Below are 23,703 nucleotides of genomic sequence, written 5' to 3' on the forward strand. Positions count from 1 at the left end.
CACACACACACACACACACACACACACACACACACACACACACACACACACACACACACACACACACACACCACACACACACACACACACACACACACACACACACACACCACACACACACACACACACACACACACACACACACACACACACATCACACACACACACACACACACACACACACACACACACACACACACACACACACACACACACACACACACACACACACACACACACACACACACACACACACACACACACACACACACACACACACACACACACACACACACACACACACACACACACACACACACACACACACACACACACACACACACACACACACACACACACACACACACACACACACACTCCAAGTGGTGACCATTGTTAAGATGCAGCCCCTCTAATGGCTGCCAGGCACAAGAAGAGGCTTACACTGTACTGATGTCAACAAGTCCAACTACCCAGGGAATTGGAAGTTAGTATTATCGGTTGCCGCGTATTTGCTAATTTGTAGCTCTTTGCTGTTGTGCAAATTTGATTCAATGTTCGGTTTACATATGCAATTTCACGAAGGATTGTGCGCAACACCTGCACAAATAAGAATAAGAAAAAAAGAAACAGTTATTCTGAAAGCATCGGCAAAGGAAAATACACCCTAACTGCAGTGAGGGCAACCAGAATCTTCTCGTTTCTGTGCTATTTGCATATATTTAAATTGGTCCGCATTTATGCAAATTAACCTCACTGCAAAAACAAAAAGACTGTCTTGCTTGTTTTTAGGAATATTTCTTCTCTTTGTGCGTTAGGATGTGCAGCATTTAAATTGTTCTCTAATGTTTTTGCATACTTTGTTCTTGCTGCACAAGCAACACTAATACTTTGCCTCACGGATAAATGCAATCAGGTGCAATATCTTTTCTAAATCTGCCTTTGAGATGGGCAGATAGTGGCTGAGGTGCAAATAATGCCGCTGTTGGCCTCAGTTCATTCTGACGGTGTTTCTACAGTTCATCTCGTGGCTGTGTGTCCTGCAGCCAGTGTTTGTAGACGACCACAGGATCTATGTTCCAGTGTTTGTGGAAGGAGATGGCCTGCTGCGTCGCCTCGGAGTAGTCATACGGTTGGGCCTAAAATATCAAGAACAAGCTTTGGTGTTTGATACGATTCATATTTCATTTAATATATTGATGTGTGGATCCTCTGATACTTTAAACCATTGCCTGATAGACAAAGTGATCCTAAATTGCATCACAAATTGACCTTATGCAAGGATGGAATTTATTTTAGGCAAGTCAATTTGAAAATACAAGAACTTTAAAGGTACTTTTTCCACACGACCTGATAGATTAGTGGTTAGAGAACATACCAGATGAGCACAAATCCTCTCTTCACTATTGCTATCAGATGAAAGCACAAAAAAGGGAATAAATAAGAGCTAAACATTGAGAAAAGCAATTCTCCAACATTTCAACATCAGTAACACTTTCTTTATGGGTAGGTCATTTCCTAACATGTTCAATAGGAATTTCAATGAAAGAAAGTGTAATTTCATAGTTATCATTTAGATATTAGCACAGTTGACTGTTCTTGGAAAAGTAACTAAAGTTAGGAAGTTGTGTTGAGCATGTTGATGCATTCAATATGCATTCAACACTCAAATACTTTTGCAAACGTTATTCTTTACATTTGCTGAATTATATGCTTCCCTGAAGAACATTTCACATTTCTGCATGTTCTGCACGTTCTGCTGTGCACTGACCCCAATGTCTTTGTTAAGTTATATTACATAGCGAACAAATGACATGTGTGTATTGTTTCCTACCTGGTGGAACAGGGGGCTGTGTGTGATGGGAACACCGAGGGAAGTGAAGCACCGGCCCAGCACCATGTCATCAGGAGCATCGTCACTATAGCAACCACAACCACTGGAAACGAGCCGGGACACCGCAGACCGACTGAGCACCATGCTGCTCACAGAAAAAAACATTTTTTAACAGAGCCCTCAGGATTTGGTAGAGACCAAACCAGCAAAAAGGGTATATACATTTGAATTATGTTTGTCAGAGCAACATTATCATTTATTTTGGAGGCCATTTTAGTCAGTGTGAATAAATAACTTCATATCAACATACAATTAGTCATTTGACCATTCAATAATATAATACATATACAAAGTACATTTAAATATAGCAAATTGTAGTCAAAATGTATGACAAGATTTCAAACCCTACCAGATGTGTCTATTGTTTAATATTAATTTTCCATTTTTGTATTTAATGATATGGTGCACTAAAGAAATACTGATACTTTATTTAATATTTACCAGAATGCAGTCATAATTCAGTTTTGGGACAGTCATACACATACTGTGCTGCTCAATGCAACAGTCATACGCTCAATGCAACAGTCATACACATACTGTGTTGCTCAATGCAACAGTCATATAGTGTTAACGTTTATTCTCCAATTTTGACATAATAACACTTTTCTATTTGTGCAGCTTTCGCACCACTGGCTAAACTGTGGCTGTTCCCTGCAAAACAGCTAAAGCAGATAAAATAAATGAAAACAATTATAAAAGGTGAGAGTTTTGAGTTCAGTCAGAAGCCGAGCTGAACACAAACACCCAGACACACACTCACAGAAACAAGTGTTGACAACCTGCAGCTCCCGTACTTATAAATACGACCCATGGTTCATGGTTAAAATTCGATTCACCTTCTGTCCTTACAACTTAGCATCAACAGCACCCACACTCCCCGCAGCCTCACCCTCCTCCTCCTGTGATGTAGCTGTATCCGCTCTGAAGCAAGCTGTAGCCGTACCTCTCCCCCAGAATCACTACTTCCTTCGGGTCGTAGCAACGCAGCAGTTGCCGCAACCTGGGTAAACTACAGACAGCAAACAGACAGGAAGTGAAGAGCATGCGTGCATATTTCCCAAACACAAGCACACATCATAGAGTCTAGACTGTATGGAGAAACACAAAACAATGTCTTGGCTACATCAACTGTCTATGCTAAGAGACTACAGAGGATTTTTAGGGGATTCAAACCGTTTCTAAAGTTGTGTCTTTAATGCAACAAAACTACTTTGGTTCAAAGCTTTTCTCAAGACTGTGACCATCTCGCTCCCACCTCCAGTTTTGTTGGAAATGTTAGTAAGTTACACATTTATAAATCTAACTGGTTCCTGAAATCACAAATAATTACTATGTCAGCCAGTAAGTGACCTGTGTGTGTGTGTGTGTGTGTGTGTGTGTGTGTGTGTGTGTGTGTGTGTGTGTGTGTGTGTGCGTGTGTGCGTGTGTGCGCGTGCGTGCGTGCGTGCGTGCGTGCATGATCTTAAAATAAATCACTGTCATGTGATATCTAAGGTTATGTTTTCTTCCTTTCGTTGAGAGTTGTAGAATAAAACGAAATATCTTCTCCCAGTTACCTGATCAGTGTGTCGTCATCAACAATGAGAAGCCAATCAGCCTTTGGTACGTCTTTGCTTAAGAACCGCTTCAAGATGGCAAATGTCTTCCCACAATGCCCTGCAGGGAGATGACATACAGATAAAGCAGAGATCTCCAATTCATGTTTGTGGTTCATGAGACCTCATCAGACCCGATTCAAGTATTTTATCCACTGGCTGTTTTAACCCGATAGGTAAACATATTTACTAAAAGGATTCTTTGTTTGTTGATCATTTTAAAATGGTTCTGATTCATAATCATAATCAGGGATATTGAAAAATAAGTTACTTCAAAGGCCAAATCATGTTTGTGAAAATCTGGCAAATAGACAATTCACACTGGTACTGATGATATTAACTTTTACAAAACACAGAACATATTGTATTTTTACACCAAGACAAAATAGCTATGCAAGCAAAATAACCCATTTTCTGAGTGAAGAAGAAAACTTGAGATGTCCCAGATCATAGACAGTAAGTAACATTCAAAAAAGACTAGGTTAAATAATAGAGGAAGCTCAGAGCCATTTCATTGCTTTTGTTCTCCTGAGCATACAGCTAAATGTACAATATATAATTTTCTCAATCCAAATCACAAAAGACTGAGTTAGGGTTGTTTTTAACGGAACATTTTAAAGCAGAAATGTCACATAAATTACCTTAAATCTGTTGCATTAACAAAAAAAGGCATAAAAGAGGTTTGAATATTAGACTAAAGGACGAGGGACTTCACTTAAGGGAATACAATGTTCAAAAATGATGGGGTTGGAAAGTTATAAAAAAATCCTTTTGAAAAACGTTTTGTACAGAGGACTTGACAGATTGTATTTGACTTCCATCAGCCTGTGAACAAGGGAAATATAAGACTGAAGGAGATTTAAACATTTATAGTAATCCTCACTGGGAAGAGGAATGACCTTGCTGTAATGCCAGGATTTATTCAGACTTCTTGTCTGCTTTTTCTGTTTCATAAACTGATTCCTCCGTCAGCGCACTTGAAGTGTGAGAGAGGAGTGTTACAGCTTGAAGGACTTTATATCATTTTAACAAGGATCTCACATTGCAAACAAAAAACACAAAACAAAGGGGGGTGGCAGTGAACTAACTCTCGAACTGTAGCTTGACCTTGACAGTCACCAAACTGCTGGAGCGAACACAGAGTCAACGGCTCTTTGAGGTTGTATTGTGCAAACGAGCTAATATTGAAAACGCTACAATGCTAATGCTGCGTTCACATCACAATGAACCTAGCATCTCTACCATCCATCTCATATATTAAACATAAGCATTAGTTTGTTATCATTTATTAATGTTTATCGTCTTGGTTTAGAATGTTAGCATAATAACACTTATTAGCTCTAAACAGGACATTTCAACACGCCTGCAGGTTTTTTGGCATAAAGCAAAGTATTAGACAACTGACACGATTGACCTCAAGATGGTGCTAGACAAAAAGTCAAAGGATCATAACGACATGATCATCCCGTAAAAACATCCAACTGAAAATGGTTAACTTCTATTTTTAAGCGATGAAAAGTCACACAAAAAAAGAAAAGTTAGATGGTCATAGTTATTAGGAGACATCATCTGGGAACCAATGGATGTCTTTGGAATATTCTGTGCCAATCCATCAAGTAAATGACATTTCACTAAAGAAAGTGGAACCGTTTACCTGCTGCTGGCAACAGAGGAAAAGTCATTCGATTGTATCCCTTATGGCCCAGCATCATCTATTGATCCCCCTCCATTCACACATTTTAAAGCTACCTTTTTAGGTCAGGGGTGTAGTCGTTACAGCCGTCACAAACATCCCCTAACTCTGCAGCTTCCCCCCGAGCTCCTTCTGAGCGATCCTCCGACTGCTGTCAGGACACCTCTGTGATTTAATCTCTCTAAAAGCCATGACACACTCACAGTCCAAGATTGTTCAATATAAGCAAAGAGAAACAGACGTGAGGGAAACAAACAAATGACTCAAGTCTAAAGGGGACACAGGGGTCTAATGTATGATGTTTTCACAACACAATGACCTCCAGGAGATAGTGTTGAGTGAGTGTGAAAATGGTTCGGCAAACGCTGCTTTGATTAAATGTTTGTATCAAAAGAACGACGTGTATATCTACAGGCTGTTATCTGGGATCCCTCACTACCACAGCTGCTTATCTCCTCTCTCACAGGCACAGACGTAACTGATTGTTGGCTTCTGGCTGTAGTCTTTGCGGTGTGTTCAAATGCAACAAATGAAGCTAGTCCCTTGTTGTTGGTGTGGTGTGTTTACACTTCCTAGATCCGCTTACCTCTCTCAGTGTTGGGCACTCCCAGGCTGATCGTGGGTATGGAGGCGTCAGTGACGTCGCTGTAATACTCCAAAAACTCAGCGTCTTTCTCCCAGGTTGCCTTCACCACTGGTACTGTGAGGAGAAATGGAAGAGGGTAAAAAAAGAGGCCAGGTGGAAGAGAGAAAGTAGAGCCTTAAACATTGAATCTGAATCACACATACAGAGTTAATTATGAAAACTATCAAATAACGACAGAAGGGAGTGAGACTGGGGGGAGAGAATTAATAGTGTGTCTTTGAACTAGCATTGTCATTCCCTTCATGTGGATTTGGATAATAATAAGATCTTTAAGAATAACTGCCAGTCGTAGTCACAAAATTAGTTTTATGCTGATTTATTCTCAAATGATTCCACTAACTAATTGTTTGGAGTGCACACTACTGCTTTCCCCTGCAATGCTAATAAGACCTGAATATTAGGTAGCCGGTCGGGAGTTAATCGCTCTGATCTTTCTCCTTTTGAGTTTGTCTGTTGCTTTAAAATATTCAGTCCCTAACTGCTGGCTAATTTCGACCCTAAAAAAAAGAACCCAATGTTTTGGATAATTACACAAACTGTTGCAATTTAAGCAGACCGACTAAACGAGTTGTGAATTTAAATGACCGGCACTCTGTTTAGAGAGTGGCAGTAAACAAAAAAGCGGTGACAAATTAAAGCTGTGAGATAAAACTTGCACAGCTTAATGTCCTGTGATTTACATTTCATTTCTATTTATTCTGTGATAAACGTTAACTAAAAGAGTTCATTTTCGCGATGTCGTAACCTCAGGGGGACAGATCGGCTTGCTAGTGTGCTCATAAAAACATCTACTTTTAAACACCATAAACAAACTATAGTAACATTAAGGATGAGAATATTCAAACAGAATATCAGTGGTGAAGAGAAATCACACATTTACTATACTATGTTAAATACTGAGGTACTCTTTACTACCACTTTCTCTTAAAGGTGGGGTAGGTAAGTTTGAGAAACCGGCTCGAGATACACTTGTTGTTATATTCCATGGAATGCTCTTAACATCCCGATAGCAATGAATATCTTAAGTGCTTTGACAAAAAATCCATAAAAAAATGTCATCTGTGGAAGCCGTAGTACTGTAAAAAGCACAACCAATCATTTTAGCCGGCCCGGCTAAAATAACTGGATGGCCTACCTGCCTGTCAGCCTTCCATCTGTGCACAAACTTATCTCGTGCCCTCATTGGTCATGTGCGCGTTCGTGTGTGTTGGAGGAGGGGCTCTGTAAGGAAGTGGCAGATTTTTTCCGGCTGTGTATTTTCAAATTCTAGCACACTCGAGCTGGTTTCTCCAAAATGACCTACCCCACCTTTAAATCAGCCCTTTCTCTAAGCTTATTAAAAAAACTTAGCCTTTAGCAATATTCAGCTTAATGTAGCCCTCCTGTTGGATTTATTTCATGTATTTGGTTGACTGTCATTGTTCTACTTGTATCTATCTTGTATCTATCTGGTTGGTATTGCCATCTATGTTTTTACTTTGTTTTAATATTTGTTATATATTGTATTGTTCTTTCACCACTGTACAGCATCTTCGGTTAACTGTTGTTGTATTTAAATGTGTTCTATAAACAATATTGAGCAGCACGGGCTCCCCTCAGGGCACGGTCCTCTCTCCCTTCCTGTTCACAATCTACACATCAGACTTCATACACTGCTCACAATCCTGCCATCTGCAGACATTCTCAGATGAGTCTGCCATTGTGGGCTGTATCAGCAGAGATCAGGAAGGAGTACAGGAGTGTGGTGGACAGTTTTGTGGAGTGGTGCAGTCGGAAACACCTGCAGCTCAACGTTACTAAAACGAAGGAGCTAGTGGTGGACTTGAGGAAGCAGAGTACCGCCCCGAGCCCAATTACCATCGTGGGCATGGATGTGGACATTGTGGACAGTTACACATTTCTGGGTGTCCACATAGAGAATAAACTGGACTGGAATAAAAACACTGACGCCCTTTATAAGAAAGGCCAGAGTCGCCTGTATTTCCTCAGGAGACTCAGGTCCTTTAACGTCTGCAGCACTATGTTGCAGATGTTTTATTACTCTGTGGTCTCCAGTGTCATCTTCTTTGCTGTCGTGTGTTGTGGCAGCAGGGTGAAGACAGCTGATGCCATAGGATTCATCAAGCTCATCAGGAGAGCAGGCTCTGTGCTTGGAGTGGACCAGGAGTCGTTGGCAGTGGTGTCGGAGAGGAGAATGCTGAGGAAACTTCTCAACATTCTAGACAACGAGTCTCACCCCCTGCATGCCACACTGGTTTCCTACCGGAGCACTTTCAGCCACAGACTGAGACCACCGAAGACCACCACGGAGCGCCACAGGAGGTCTTTCCTCCCAGTGGCCATCAAACAATATAACTCTTCACCCTTCAGTAAAGGGAACTGAGAACTTTCAATCTGTCAATATAAATATCATTACCATCATTACAAAACACTCGCTGCTATATAACATGTGCAATATTATTATTATTAACAATGTGTAAACAGTTCTTGCCCTTCAAAAAATGTCGGGAATAGGCACACACCTCGCTCTGAGTGGAACTTCTGGCAGGTTTTCACAGCAACAAAAACATCTCTCTTTGACACCGGATCTCCCTAGTAAAAGAAAGAAAGAAAAAACAATGTTACTTTTTATTTAAAAGAATGTGTTTTAGTTATAAAATGCCAAGAGGTGCAAAGGTGAACCCACAAACACAGTGTGAGGTGGAACATACATTGAATGTTATGGACTTAAAATAAGGTCCAGATGGCAAAATCAGGCACACTAGGTCCTAACAGCGCTGTCAGGTATTATCATCGTCTACACCTGTCAATACTTTATTCGTATTCCAGCAAAAGACCAGCAGTAATTGGGATTTTAATTATTTTTCTTGATCTGCGACACTTGCAGAATATTCATTACAAACTTCAGACACTTCCTGATGATGCTTGACAATAATTCCTGTGAGAGGATCATCATCAAATCTAGCGCTAAATTATTAATGTATTCCTTGTGACGGATGGTCTTCAAATGTATGCTCCTTTCACACATTGCCCGATATATGCAGACAGCAGAGTTGATTAATACAAAAGTCATTTATACAGCAAAGTCTTTTATTCATAAATAGCGTGTCATTATCATATAAGAGGACCGTAGCGAGAAAAGAAAGGAAAAAACATATGCAAAATATGTGGAAAACAACAAAAATATACATTATGAGATTGATTATGTGCATGAAAACCAAATCTACAATTACTTATAAGTTATTCTTTTAAGTCATTTTTCTTTGAAGTCGATGTACATGTGAAATGTTCTTTAAAGCAGATTAAAAAAAGTATTGGCCCCACAAATTTCATTTTTGTTTTCTTTAATTCCCAGCTGATGTTGTATTTTGTCATATCATAATCAGAAAAACTAAACAAGCTGAGCAAATTGTGTTTCTACATTTCAGGTGTATACACTTGTCTTGTGTGGGTTGTTTTATTTAACACCTTTTTCTTAATTTTGCTGCAGCGCCCCTTCCTCCCACTCAGCTAGCTGTCTTCTTGATTTCTGTTACGGCCTTCAGACCGGGCTTACTCATCCTGCAGGACCTGATTATTTGTCGGCCTGCATAATAGACTTTGGCAGCAGCGACGTGTGTAATGCACTCAAATTAAGCCGGACAGCTGAGTTATAAATGTGATTCAAGATGGTGGATTAAAAGAAGCAACCCTGAAAGAACACCTTGAAGTCCTCATTATATAACGCTCAGAAAACTCACATGCTAATACAGGCACACTTTTCAAGAACTTAGTGCAAAGGTTTATGAACACCATATTGTAAACGTAATAAAAGTACATACACAGTTGGGAAGGTAGGATGTAAATGTGGTGGCACAGTTGTCTCTCGTCTCTGTACAAAACTCTGGAACTGCCGTCAGCTTTTGACCATTTCCTTCTTCCCAAATATACAAAGCAATCTGAAAATAAAAGAAACAAAATAAAGACAAATGTAGGGCTTATGGGTAATATTTGAAACAGTGATTTGCATTGACGGGTAAGGCAGCTCCTCGAACTGTAAATGACTATCTTTAGTTTCCTGGCAGCTCTCAATGGGTAAGTCATATACACTCATTTAGATAGTGACTTCTTTATTCTGTACAATCATTACCCACAAGTCAATTGACATTTTCAAAAGAGGGCACACAGCTCCAAGTTTATGAATCACACATGAGTAACATTATGAATAAATGTATTCTATTTTAAATTAACACAAATACTAAATTAAAACCTATAATTGCACACAAAAACCACTATTTAAAAAAAGAACAATTTCACATAAACCTCTGGTTTTTACTGTAATTTACATTAATTACAGCAGAGGGAGCTGTCCTAATCAAGTGAAGTGAGGGCTGTAATCTACTTCCACATTAAAAATTACACTTGACCCGTCCCCTGCTCCTCCCCCCCGCAGCCCCGGCTCAGGGGGCAGCGGGGCTGGGGCAGTTCAACTTACCTGATGGGGGGGGGGCGGGGGGGGGGGTTTGCGCCACAGTTTATGGGCGCTGTATGCAATATAGGCTTAGTTCTGTTAAGATAAGATAATAGGATGTACTTTGTTGATCCAAAATCGGGAAATTGTTTTGTTATGAAATGTAAATAAAACATTTATTTTTATTTTTATTTAAATAAAGAATGTCGGCGCCCCCCATGGGTTGATGCGCCCTTAGCATTCGCCTATACTGCCTATGCCAAGGGCCGGCCCTGTACCATAATGTAATTCCAAACTTTCCAAACAACCGGCTAAAAGGTTTTCCCAAGACACACTTTCAAAGTATAATTTTAAAGTGCTCGATGTGAATATTCAATCTCCCTCAACACACATAAATACACATAAATACACATAAGTAGATTCATTCAGAACTAGTCATTTTGCATCAATAATATAATAATAAATATAGCAGAAGCTTCAGGCATAGAAAGCTGCAGGAGCCTTTTCAACAAAGATCTACTTTCTGGGAGAATATGTTCTATGATTTGTATACGTCTTAGCATTTTATCTCAGCAAAAATGCTTAGTGTAAATAAAACATTTATTTTTATTTAAATAAAAAATGTCAGCGCCCCCCCATGGGTTGATGCACCCTTAGCATTCGCCTATACTGCCTATGCCAAGGGCCGGCCCTGTACCATAATGTAATTCCAAACTTTCCAAACAACCGGCTAAAAGGTTTTCCCAAGACACACTTTCAAAGTATAATTTTAAAGTGCTCGATGTGAATATTCAATCTCCCTCAACACACATAAATACAATACACAGTAGATAGTAATTTTGCATCAATAATATAATAATAAATATAGCAGAAGCTTCAGGCATAGAAAGCTGCAGGAGCCTTTTCAACAAAAATCTAATTTCTGGGAGAATATGATTTGTATACGTCGAAGCATTTTATCTCAGCAGGCAGCCTGGAAGATAACACTGGAGCCACTTTTCACAGCAGCTCTCGAGGCGGAAAGTAGCATTTTAAAGAAAAACAGCAGTCTTAATAATAGTTATCCTAGCATAGTGATAAGCAGCAGAAGGCACGCATATTCAGAAATTGGAAGATGATTCAAGGTACCTCGTGTTTCAAGTCGATGGTGAAATCTGACTTCAGACTCTTGTATTGTATCCGCTCAGCGAGTCTGAAACACATTCAAGAGAAAGATGTGAGAGAAGAGAAACAGCAGAATACAAGTGGGAACTTTTCCCAGGCCTGTCACAATATCAGATTTATACAGCACCATTATTCTTGCCAAAATTCAATAAAGAAGCATTATTGCCATTATCTAATGAAAGTTTAAGGAAGAAAACATGAATGGTAATGCTATCAGTCAAAGTCATTTTTGTCTAGTTGGCATTTGTCTCTTTTAAGCCAAAAATAATGAAGTGAAAATAATAATACATTTCATTTATATAGCACACTTTATAAACAACGTCATCTCAAGGTGCTTCACAATGCTATAAGGAGAAAATAGTAAAAGAAATAAAATAAAAAGTGATCTAAGGAGCATATTGAATAAAATATGGTAATATAAAAAAAGGTTAAGAGCCTAAAAAGTTAGGATAACCAAAAAAAAGAAAGAAGAATTGTACAAAAGTCTGATGTAAGACACACACCATCATGTGTATTACGAATATATCCAAATGTATTCCAATTGTGTGTATTTCCTAGTCTCTTGTGATAGTGTGTTATTTAAACAACCTTGAGATTTAAAAAAAAGGAAATAATGAAGAAAAGGAGACAAACATATCAGCAACACATTCATGCACACACACACCTCTGGAGCAGCGGCGTGCTGAGAGCCCAGCCTGCGGCGGGATCCGGATAGCTGAAGGAACCGAGGTCTTCAGAGAACGCATAGTGGTGGATAATGGAGGCTTCGTTGTCATAGAGAGGCTTACCCAAGAACCACTCCTGAGTTACAAAGAGGTGCACGGGAAAAGAGTGATATGAAAGGAAAAGTTGCTCAGTTATTTTCTCATCAGTGCTTGTGCATCAGTGCAGGAAACTACATCACCATATCATCATTCATGTAGCTAAAAGGGCTGTTTAGTACACACAGTAAGTATTGTTAAGAAGATGTTTGCATGTCAGAGTGCATCTCACCTCCTGGACTTGGTATCTGTGGAGGACCTGCAGCAGAGCAGACAGTGTGACGCTGGTTCCTTCCTCAATGAAGAAAAACCAGGATGCTGATTGGCCATAAAAGGCAGAGAGACTGGAAACATCCACACAGAGCCATAAACTTTATGCATTTATTTTATAATCCAGGAATCATTAAAGCTCTCAATGAACGCTTATTGAATCTGATTTGATGAATTTGTTTATCATCCCCATGTGTGTGTTTAACACTCACTGAGGAAGCGCAGGGAGGATACTCCAATCCCCTTCATAGTCTGATAACTCATGGAGAAGAAGAACGACTGGAACTCCCTGCATGGAAAAAAATAATATTTCATTGTTTAATATTTTCATCATCTCAAAGGGCTGGAAAACAGAGTTAACATCGTCAAGGTTAACCTGTCACTTTGAGCACAAAAACACTCCTACATCTTCATCTCTGTATGCAGCCGAGCCATGAGGGTAAACCGTTATTGTTTGTTGAGCACATAAGATAAAAAATAAAGTTGTTGTCTCTTTAAATATTATTAACAATCAAATGACTATTTATTTTAACATATTGAATTTTAATACTGCATTTTATCCGTGTAATTTACCGAAATGTTTTCAAGGATTCAAGGCTTTTATTGTCATGTGTACATAGCTACAGTGTAGTTATGACAATGAAAGTCTTAGGTCGCAGGCTATGCTATTCCCTTAATTCCTGTACACACAAAATGAGTACAATATTTATAAGGTTGTATCAAAGGATCAACCAAGGTTTTTGTGGGATACATAGATATTAAGTAAATGTTGGGTAAATAAATGAAGCCAAATCATGATGATCATGGCCAACACCTATCTAAAAATAAATGCAAAAAGACATTGCATGAGCTTGATTAAAGTGGACCTATCATGCTATATTATAATAATATAGTGTAGGACCATACCTATATAAGGCATATTTATACTTTTTTTTTTTCAAAATACCAAACAGATCATGCATTTTAGCCATGCCTCATTTCACTTTTTTACCCCTGTTTTTGCAAGGGCTGATTCTGTGAGCAACAGCACCACCTACAGGCCTGGCATATGCACTACATCGTCTCCAGCGCTTTCGAACGGCAATGGCCATGGCTGTCTCCTCCTGATTGGTGGAGTTGGCCCAATAGCCGTAGCGCCACCGTCCTGACGTCAGAACAGTGTTCAAATCTGGATCAGTTTTTATCAGATCCGTTGCAGCCCCTTTTTTAGAGATTTGGGTATGGAGGAAAATAGAGAGGGTTGTGTTTTCTGACACTTGGTGAGTTCCCTGGAACACCGGGGACACATATTCATGTATAAAAGACGTACAAAAGTGCATTTTGCATGATAGGTCCCCTTTAAATGAAGGTGTTAAATCCTACTGAAAACATCAATTTGAAACTGTTTTACATCACTGTGTTTCAAGAAGATCTAACATAAAATATACTAATGCCTTTGATAGACATCATTTACCCCAAGATAACCAAAGACAATAAATGTCCTGCTGGAGAATGATTTGAATTGTTTACCACTTGAGGGCAGTGTACACTAATGATCATCTCCTTGCAATATAGGTGTACAATTAAAGCATACATGACAGGAGTGAGAAGAGCACAAATTGGTTTTCAGAGGATTTAACATAAGATCACATTCATTCTCATGAGCGAGAAATCACACAAAGGCTACAAGATTTGGATGAAATTATGAATGATCCACTGTTACTGATGAAACATATCTTGACACGCTGACAGGAGGCGAGGATTCGATCCGGAACATATTGAGTGACAACATCTGCTCATCCATCCTGTGCACTGTTTTTCTAGTTTGGTAACAGACTAAATGAATGAGGGCAGGGGAGTTGATTCAGACGCTGTTTCTTACAACTTCCTCCTCTCTCAGTGACTCATTCAGAAGAACGCACACATCTCACTCTCTCTTTCACGCGCTATTCATAGGACTATGAGGATTAATGTAAGTATAGATAAATATAGATTGGAAATGAAGGTTAGCGTATGATCCTTACTTATCAAGCCCCTAATTTGGTCACATCCATGTTTATTTCAAAGAGCCAAAGAGTGTTTGTCGATGTGTTTTATATAATGTTATGTTATGTAAATACAACATGTAATGCAGAACTCAGTGTCACTCTCACTGTCTCCCTGCAACGCATTTAATTATTCAGAGAGGTGTTTTTGTTCCTTCTGGAAAAAGTAATAAAAACTCTGTCGGTATAGGAAAATATAATTCCACAGCACTGAAACACCTCAGGCTTTAAGATGATGAATTGTATTATTATATCCAGGGCTGCACACACCCCCCGCCAAATAAGGAGCACCGGATCATTTGAAAAAAGCGCATTTGCGCACCAACATTGAGAGAGAGAGAGAGAGAGAGAGAGAGAGAGAGAGAGAGAGAGAGAGAGAGAGAGAGAGAGAGAGAGAGAGAGAGAGAGAGAGAGAGAGAGAGAGAGAGAGAGAGAGAGAGGTCTGCTTTATGCGCACCGCACAGTAACCCTGCTGCGAGGCACGGGCGAACAGTTCATGAGCGTGCTCACTAGCGCCCCCCCCCCCCCCCCCCCCCGTTCATAAAGTCAAGTACCCCTCAAAAGGTCCGGTTTATTTCATTTTAAGGATGCGCACCAAGCAACATCTCCAGGTGCTCCTTTGAGAACCAGGGCAAAACAGTTTTGTGCACCCCTGATTATATCAACAATTCACTAAAACATTTTCAGCAAAAAGTGCATATCATTAATCTTCATTAGGGAAGGATTTCTTTGCCTTTTGAATTAGACTTCAGTAGCCTAAGCTAGGAGAAATGAATAAATAATCGTGAAATTAGTGACACTATGGAAGAAATAATCAATTTTTCAATTCTTAAAGCCATATTAGGAATAAAAACTATTTATTATATACATTTTTGGAGGACTCGTATGTCTATGTAAAGATAAGGCTAAGATTAAATACCATAACATACTTGATAACATCATGAGTCTGATCAAATAAATTTATTTTAGTTTCTGGCGTGACAAAACGTTTTGGTAATTTTACTTCCACAGTTAAGTGCACAATTTCCCACAAAGGAAAGATTGTATTCACTGAAAAGTAAAGTAGCTTTAGGGCTTCCCACAGATATTCACACATTGAGCGTTTTCATGCAACCACACCACTTCAGATGCTGAGAGTGTCAAATATGGTTATTAACATCTGCTGTAAGAGTGGTGAGATGTGAGCGAAGAGAGCTGAGAGAGCAGCTGCCAAATGACGAGACTCTGTAATGGAGCTGGATGATGAGGCTGAGAAGGCTGATTTAAAAGCCTGCAGTTACAGCCAACAAATAAAGAGCCAAATGTGAGACGTTTATAAGTGTCTGTCTCTTCCTTTGAATAATATGCCAGGAAAGATGTGAATATAAATAGGTGTTAGAAATTACACTAACATTACAATTGAGATGTAGCTGTTAAAATGTTGGTGGCATCATGACCATAGCTGTGCAAATATAGATTACTCTATAGCTAAACAATTTAAGTGTTGTGAAATAAACAATAAACCAGCCATATGTCCCACAGACGATAAGCTGTCTGTATGCAAGTCAGACAGGAAGCTGAGTTAATGTGTGTTTGCCACCTTTAATCACCTGGTTATACATTGAAACCGTGACGCACATTAGTAAAAAAAACGTGACGCAAAACCTAGCTTCTTGAGAAACATTTTGCTACAATCAAGATCTGTGATCAACATAAAATCTAGATAAAGCTCTCAGTCATTTTCCTCACTTTGACAAATCACCACGTCCTCTGAAGCACACATGCTGAGATGATTGAACACTTATCAATATGAAACCTTTCTCTGATCAGCACTTTCAGGACCTGCAGTCAGCGGTGGTTTGTCGGGGTCTCAGGCTAAGATTCCCAGGGTGGACCTATTGCTTATTTTGTTTTTAAGTTTCAAGTCTGTTTTACTCTTAATATGCATGTAAACGTGACGTTAATATCTGAAAAACCACAAACACTTAACTACATTGCTACACATTTTAGGGTTTTAGTAAGGTAACTACTTTAGCACATATTTCAATCATATTATTATTTGTTTTTTTATTGTCTTATTTTATGTTATTGATTCTGATGTTTTCTTTAGAATGGCTGTTTATTTATTAAATGCGTATTGTGCAATCCTTATCTTAATGATCCAACTTTCTATTATTTGTTTGTAATTACTGGGCCATTTAATTTGTGTATTATTTTTCACAGTTTTTATCCATAATTCTCTTTTTTCCTCTTTCTTTTTTCTCCTCTTTCTTTTTTCATTTTCAGGCTTCAGCCGCTTCATTGACTTTTAATTCAAACTTTAACAAAGTTACGAGAATCATGCAAGTTCACCAGGAATGACCTGGGGCCCCTTTAGGGGGGTTTCCTACTGAGATGTCATTGCAAATCGTGCATTGGTCGTTTAAAGAGAAGGAACTGGTTGCAGTCAAATGATGAGACCTGGCTGTGGTTTAAAGTTTTTTTATCATTATGACAAAATGGGGTCCTTGAGACATTTACTAATGGTATAGCGTCACAACAGTGCAAGATGCAGACCACAAATATTATACATATATAACACAATTTTGTTTACATTTTAATATACAAGCCACTAGTTACATTAATGGTTTCTCTTGGATTTTGTGGAAATCTCTTTTAATTCATACATAAAACTTCCCTTTTCATACCTGTTATTCTTTTCCAAAGTTATGTTTAAGAGACATTGAAGTCAAGACTTTCTTAATCCAAAAATAACCTTTGCATCAGAAAGATCAATATTTAATTAGCTAAAATACATTTTGATTAAATAAATTCATCATGTTTACAGAAGTAATAATGATCTTAGAAACTACATCGAGATGTAACCCCTAAATGATTGATGCTCTAAAGATACTTAAAATCTAATTTATTTTTGATTGAACTGAATTAATGATCATATCGCAATTACCTCAAGACTGCAGAGGTGGTGCAAGTTTTTTTCTGAGTGTCTGTAGACTTCCTTTCAGACTGCATAGAACCAGACTACATCAAATTAAAATAATTTATTGAGCCATTTTCTTTACATTAAGTATACTGATTAATTGCTCTTCACAGCTCTCATGCCCTTAACAATCATTTAACAAGCCATTGATGATAAATTGGAATTAATTGCCAGGTAGCTCACTCATTTTATAACCATTGAGCCACACTGATGTTTGTCGACATTCTCACTAACTGCATTATCTTTCTGTCTCTCAGATGGAAATTGGTGCGGTCACCCCTCAAACCATAACCAAAACCAGAATGTGGCTTCAAAACAAAACAAACCGAGATTTCAAATGTATTCAGTGCTCCCACTCTGTCGCTGCTGAATCACTCATTGATGCATATGTGATTTAAAAATGTTTCCAGCTGCCGCACCACATTTTGTGTGTGATTGCAGACACATCAGGTCTCCTCACTTAACACAGGAGAGGGACTCGGAGAAAACAACATGTGAGATGGTTAAAATCATCAGTAGATTTCTCAACCCTGGGATATTTTTGTTTCTTTCTATGTAAGAATCTTTCAACGGAGCCCCTGCTGACTACCTTCTGCCATTATTACAATGATTTTCTGGATTGAACAAGAGTTTGGAGGAAGAATACAAAAAACAGTATCAATGTGTTTTTGCTTCAAAGGAAAATCAACAGCTTCTCACTGCAGGCTCCCATGTCCATATTTCTGTTGTCTCATCTCTCCCTTTTCCTCTGAGCTCAGGGAGGGGAACACTACAGCAAGGAGGACACCTATCGGTAGCCGTGTAATAAGACAGCTATGCAAACTCCCACTCCAAAAATCAGTGACACACAGTAAAAGCATTGTTTCTGCAGCATTGTTATCCTGTCTGCTGTTAAGAATAAACTCAACCTTCTTGAGTCCTTAACGGCAATAACAATATTTATTGTTCTTAACCATTACTGCTGGTAATAAATGTGCCTCAAGCAATAGGATAACTAATTAATGTAGTTTATATTAAAAATCCCCATTAAAGCATATAACATTTTTTATGTTGTAGCCCATTTACTACTAATAATGTTTACTTTACATATCTGCTGCTAACCATGTTTCATATGAGACTGTACAGTTGCCTTGACTGAATAAATAATAACTAAATAATAAATAAATATATTTTATATTGATAATCATACATAAAGTTATAATTTTAAAAGGGAAAATTCACCTTCATGAATGGTTGGATGGAAAATCCAGGGAATCCATCCAATACCTAAATTACATATTTAAATGTCAACTTCATGGTGGCTCGAGTTGAAAAGTCACCATCATTAGTAGGTTTTACCCTCTGGGTCTGCACACAATGTCCTGTTGGTATATCCAAACATTTCTTAAGATAGTCTTAAACTAAATATTATCTCTTTATAATTTTGTATTATAAAAGATATGGTGTAAAATTGTCATAATTAGCATATGTATTCAAGAGTTATGACCAACATTGTATTGTGAGAGTTCATAGTAATTCTAATGAGGTCATCCTTGAGTCCAATAAGATTAAAGCAGTTTTCTTCCAGGCTCTCTTTAAATATCATGTTTATTAGAATGGGAAAGATGAATAACCTGAACACATTTGGCCAGTTAGTCGGCATAATTACATAAACAAACCTATGCATTGTGAAAAATGTATTAGATTATTAAAACATAACTCTATTTTAAAGGTTACAGTACCCCTCTTATTATCATAGTATCTTGAGTTCTAAATCTTGATGACAGATGGGTCACACATGAGGACACATGTGTGGACACATAAGACCAGAGCTAAGATCTAAACCAGGGGTGTCCAAACTACAGCCCGGGGGACAAATGCAGCCCGCAGGCCATTTTGAATTGGCCCTCAGCTAATTCAAAAAGTATAATGATATATGGCCCACAAATGAAACTTTTGCTTGTCTTGTATTGTACTTCTTAAATATATATGTAAACATATATTACATATTAGTATTCATGTGTTAATAAGCCCACTTTCAAATGAATTCCATCAAATTTAAGTTTAATAACTTATTTCCATAACCAGCTCGAAATATACCCTTCATATTTCCTCTTATTATGAGCTTATTATGAGGCTTCTATTTTAAGGAATTAGCTGAAAACACAATAAATTAAACCCTCGGGAGAGCTGTGACGTTGGCTGTTTTTTCTTAAAGCATTTACCTACATTTGATTTATTTTGCTAACTTATAACTCAACTTATGAGGCAATATACCTCTAGTGAGTGGCCCAGCCCTTCGTATGTTTTTCTATATGTGGCCCTCGGAGAAAAAAGTTTGGATACCCCTGATCTAAACCCAGCAAAAGGTGTTAACCGACTGCCTGCCAGATGTTACCTGTCCCAGCTCAGCGGCCTGCTGCAGAATCTCCACCTTCCTCTGAGCAGCGTGACGGGCGTGGAAGGTGTTCCTCTGACTCTGGATCAGTAGCACCACCTCCTCCAAACCTGAGAGAACATGGACACACAAGTTAAGAGAGGTGACAAAAAAGGAAAGGCAAAGAGACAAAATAAAATGTGTGACATACACTTTGACAGTGTGTGTTCTTGACAGGAAAACCTCAAAGTGATGACATAAATTCACGAGACAAAAGAAAATGTGTGAAATACACTTCGACAGTGTGTCTTCTTGACAGGAAAACCTCAAAGTGATGACATCAATTCACAAAGTCATTGTTCCCGGCAAAGATAACCACTCTCGAAACTACGACTTGTTATTTCTACATACCAATTTTGGTATGCATTAGACAAACAGAATACAACAATAGTTAGCTAAATACCTTTGGAGGTGCTAACAGGTGGTTTGTGTTGATGTTGGACGGTTCCAAGTAAGCCTCTATTTTCAGTATATATACTAAATGAAGCCAGTTGGCCATAGCTTTATATTTAGGGTACAAACATGAGTCCAATCAAACTTTTCATATAACTATAAGCAAGAAAGCAAATAAGTGTATTTAACTAGTCCTTCCTTTAATTCAATCCACAACCTCAAAGATGTTGGTGTCTGGGTTGAGCTTTTCATTCACATGCTCTCGATGAAATCATTATCATGCATCGAATAATGGATTTGCTTTCCTAAACTTTGTCATCTATGAACAAAACATCAGACCATCTGTGGTGAAATCCCTCACTCACCAGCAGGGCCGTGTGCAGTGTGCTCCTGATGCTCTGCTGCCTGCGGGGATCAGAGGGATCTGGTTTAGTCTGACACACACTGCTGAGCCACACGATGAAGCATTATCACAGCCAGAATCTGGGCAACACTTACATGAGCACGACCTGCGTGTTTGTCCCCAGCAGAGGAACCTTTAGAGTATGAAAGAAGAGGCAACATTTAGTCATCAAAATGCATTAATTATATGTAATGACATGAGCAGCCAGTTATTCTTTAAATTGATTTACAGGGGATATCGGAAAACACATTTACAGCAGATGTCATATTGCATTCAGAAATATTTGCCTGTTTATACATTTTTAATTTTTGGAAAATATCTTTGGGTTTTGGACTGAATATGTGATATTGAGCTCTGAGATCTTGGCACTGAGTCTAAAAACTAGCCTAATAAACACTTTAACCAATAATGTAAATAATTGTTAGTTGTTGCTACATTTTAAGCACATGTTATGTCATTATAGTTCTATCTCTAGCTTGGTCTTTATAAATGAAAACAGGAACCACTTTCACAACACTTTAAAGTCTTGACACATCTGTAATAGTGCGACAGCCCCAGCAGCAGACGTAACAGCAGCAGTAGTAATAGTTATTACTGCACCAACATCTCTTCGATATATTAACAAGATAAAAAATTAGACTTTGTGTCCATGACTCAAAACAAACTTTGAAACCAGGACAGATAGTTGCAGAGCTCAGTGTGTAGGCTTTGTGGGTGTGCCATACTTGACTTGAGAGTCACCGGTATACTAGTGAATAATCATGTCAATCTACGCTAGAGGCAGAGATATGACGGGAAGTCAATGTGCATTTGTGCTATTATTAGTGGTGTGCAAAGCCCATTTAGTTATTTTCCTGACTCAGACATTAAAAAAAATACTTAAGTTTTCATACATGGTAACCCTAACCCTAACCCTAAAAAAAGAAAAACATAACATTTCTCCACAACCACAAAATGCTTCTGAATGCTGTAATATTGAGCTGAGAAATAGGTCATGGTGAACCAAGATGTGAGCTATGAGGTGACTCATGCAGGTGCAGGTCTCTATGGGACTGTCTGATCTAATGCATTTTCATTAAACATGAATCTATATGTGTACCACCCGGGGCAAAATAAGCCAGCAGGTGCCTGCTGTGAATGCATAAAGGAAGAATACAAATAAGTATATTGCAGAGGTAAACTTCATTATGACAATCACTGTTGGCATTATGGGAAATACATATTAAATACATTACCACCCATAATCAATCTAAAGGCTCCCTTTCACTGCAGACATGTTGGCATGTTATGGTAAGGATGTCTGGTATGGGAAAAGCTCTCTTTAATAACATGAATGCTACGGTGTTAAGGAAATAGAAGTAAGAATGTATCATCATTGAGGTAATATATTACACCTGCGGCGCTATTCCTGCTATCATTAATAAAGGGAAAAGTGTCAATAGCAATAAAATGAAAGACCATGAAAACATTTCTATAATATCTTGTGCATTTCTGGAAAATTCTTAAATTACAGGTCTTAAACACGTTTGGCTTTCCAGTTGTCTTTTGAAGGTAATGCACACTCATGGCATGTCACAGAAGTTTTCACTCAATTTACCTGTCTCTTTTGGCCTGTATTAAACTGTATTTAACCAACATTTCCATCACCCTTCTTTTGGATTTGTTAATCCTGTTAGTTTAGGACAGCTAACAACTTAATGGACACTTTTCACGGGAGACATTTTAAATGGACCTATAAGGAAAAGCCCAGGTGGAATTGATCACTTTAACCTCTTTTACCTGAGCAGAGGCCTCACTGGCCAGAGGAGTCACTGTGTGTGCAGGTCTTGCTGATGTGTGCTGTTCATTATTTACTAATAAGATGTGGCAATTGGACCACGGGGTTATAGACAATGTCAATTTCACTACAAACTAAATCAGCATGGTTTGTAACTTCATTAAACAATCATCTTTATTCTTCCCATGCAAGCTTCTGTGTGATTCTATCAGTGCATACTCTTCCTAGAGACATATTTATCATATATTTGATTACCTTGAAATTAATAACTGTTCTTTAAATCGTCTTGTTTACAAACCCCATGGGAGCACCTGCATTTAATTGAGTGGTGCGTCAAGCTATGCACTATATAACCTCCCCAGGGACAGTTTACAATTTCAAATTAAAAGAAAATAGACAATATTTTGTAGCAAAACAGATGCCAGGGTTTCACTGGAGAATAACTTAAGTCTGTAATTAAAAGTGAAATACATCCAGTTTAACATTTTTAAACAACAATGCACTTTTCGCCCTGTTAAATTACATACATAGTTTTACTTTGAAGTACACATCGAACTAACTTCCGGTATTTGTATCATGCATAGTGCTAGCAGTTTAGCTTACACCATAGCTATCTCTACAGGGCATTGACCCCACTTACCAAGCCAAAGAAGAAGCACCGCGACCAGTTTGCATCCGTCCACCACATAATGATGAGACATGGCTTCTGTGGTTGCTGTTCTTTGTTTTATATCACCGTGTTTTCTTGGCGAACTGGAAACACTGGTTAGCTACATTCCTGTACAGGCAGAGCTGGGCTGCAGTGACTGTTGGAGCAGAGTTGCAGCGACCTCTAGTGGTCACTGGTATGTTATGTTATGACACACTGGCATAGTAGTAAACCACAATGTTGCTTCCTTCTCACTTTCAGTGGTGGTGGTCAAAGTCAGAGGTGGGAGAAGTACTCAGATCTTGTACTTAAGTACAAAAAATGAGAACTACCAGAGTGAAGGAATATTCAGTTACAAATAAAAGTCCTGCATTCAAAATGTTACTTAACCCTTGTGCCCTCCTCGGGCATTTTTGTACATTTTTCCTGACTTTTTTTTTTTTATTTGGTGTTCATTTCAGCTGTGTTACAGCTTTTGGCATGGATTTTTGCAAGAAGTCTTCTTTTGAGTCAAATTTTTTAAATCCAATGTCGTTTACTCTTACATGTTTTGTATACTCTCGTGATGCATTTTGCACCCTCTGGACCCCTTTGTGGCAAAAATGTACA

The 23,703-nt window shown here is 38.5% G+C and overlaps 1 protein-coding gene across 2 annotated transcripts; it reads right to left on the reverse strand.

Moving 5' to 3' along the window:
• Positions 1-323: 323 nt before the first annotated feature.
• Positions 324-23,452, reverse strand: b3glctb (beta 3-glucosyltransferase b). 2 transcript variants are annotated; one of them, XM_034139712.1, is made up of 16 exons: positions 23,086-23,452; positions 20,764-20,801; positions 20,631-20,670; positions 19,834-19,943; positions 18,678-18,722; positions 12,686-12,762; positions 12,436-12,547; positions 12,107-12,243; positions 11,407-11,470; positions 9,650-9,766; positions 8,351-8,420; positions 5,769-5,882; positions 3,451-3,550; positions 2,784-2,903; positions 1,835-1,979; positions 324-1,139 (listed from the first exon to the last, which is right to left on the reverse strand). In XM_034139712.1, the coding sequence occupies exons 1-16, from the start codon at positions 23,144-23,146 to the stop codon at positions 1,014-1,016; spliced, it is 1,476 nt and encodes a 491-aa protein (XP_033995603.1). In that variant the 5' UTR covers positions 23,147-23,452; the 3' UTR covers positions 324-1,013. The 2 variants fall into 2 exon arrangements, with proteins under 2 accessions (XP_033995603.1, XP_033995604.1); XM_034139713.1 differs by lacking the exon at positions 18,678-18,722 and having other exon boundaries at positions 23,086-23,451.
• Positions 23,453-23,703: the final 251 nt, after the last annotated feature.

The sequence above is a fragment of the Trematomus bernacchii genome, unplaced genomic scaffold (assembly GCF_902827165.1).
Source record: "Trematomus bernacchii unplaced genomic scaffold, fTreBer1.1, whole genome shotgun sequence".
Taxonomy (NCBI): Eukaryota; Metazoa; Chordata; class Actinopteri; order Perciformes; family Nototheniidae; genus Trematomus; species Trematomus bernacchii.

Coding starts and splice junctions, on each gene's coding strand:
- b3glctb (XM_034139712.1), bottom strand. CDS start 23,146: ATGTCTCATCATTATGTGGTGGACGGATGCAAACTGGTCGCGGTGCTT. Junction 8,421..9,649: donor CATCCTACCTTCCCAACTGT/GTATGTACTTTT, acceptor TTCTTTTACTAG/GGAGATCCGGTGTCAAAGAG. Junction 1,980..2,783: donor TACATCACAGGAGGAGGAGG/GTGAGGCTGCGG, acceptor TTCTGTGAGCAG/CATGGTGCTCAGTCGGTCTG.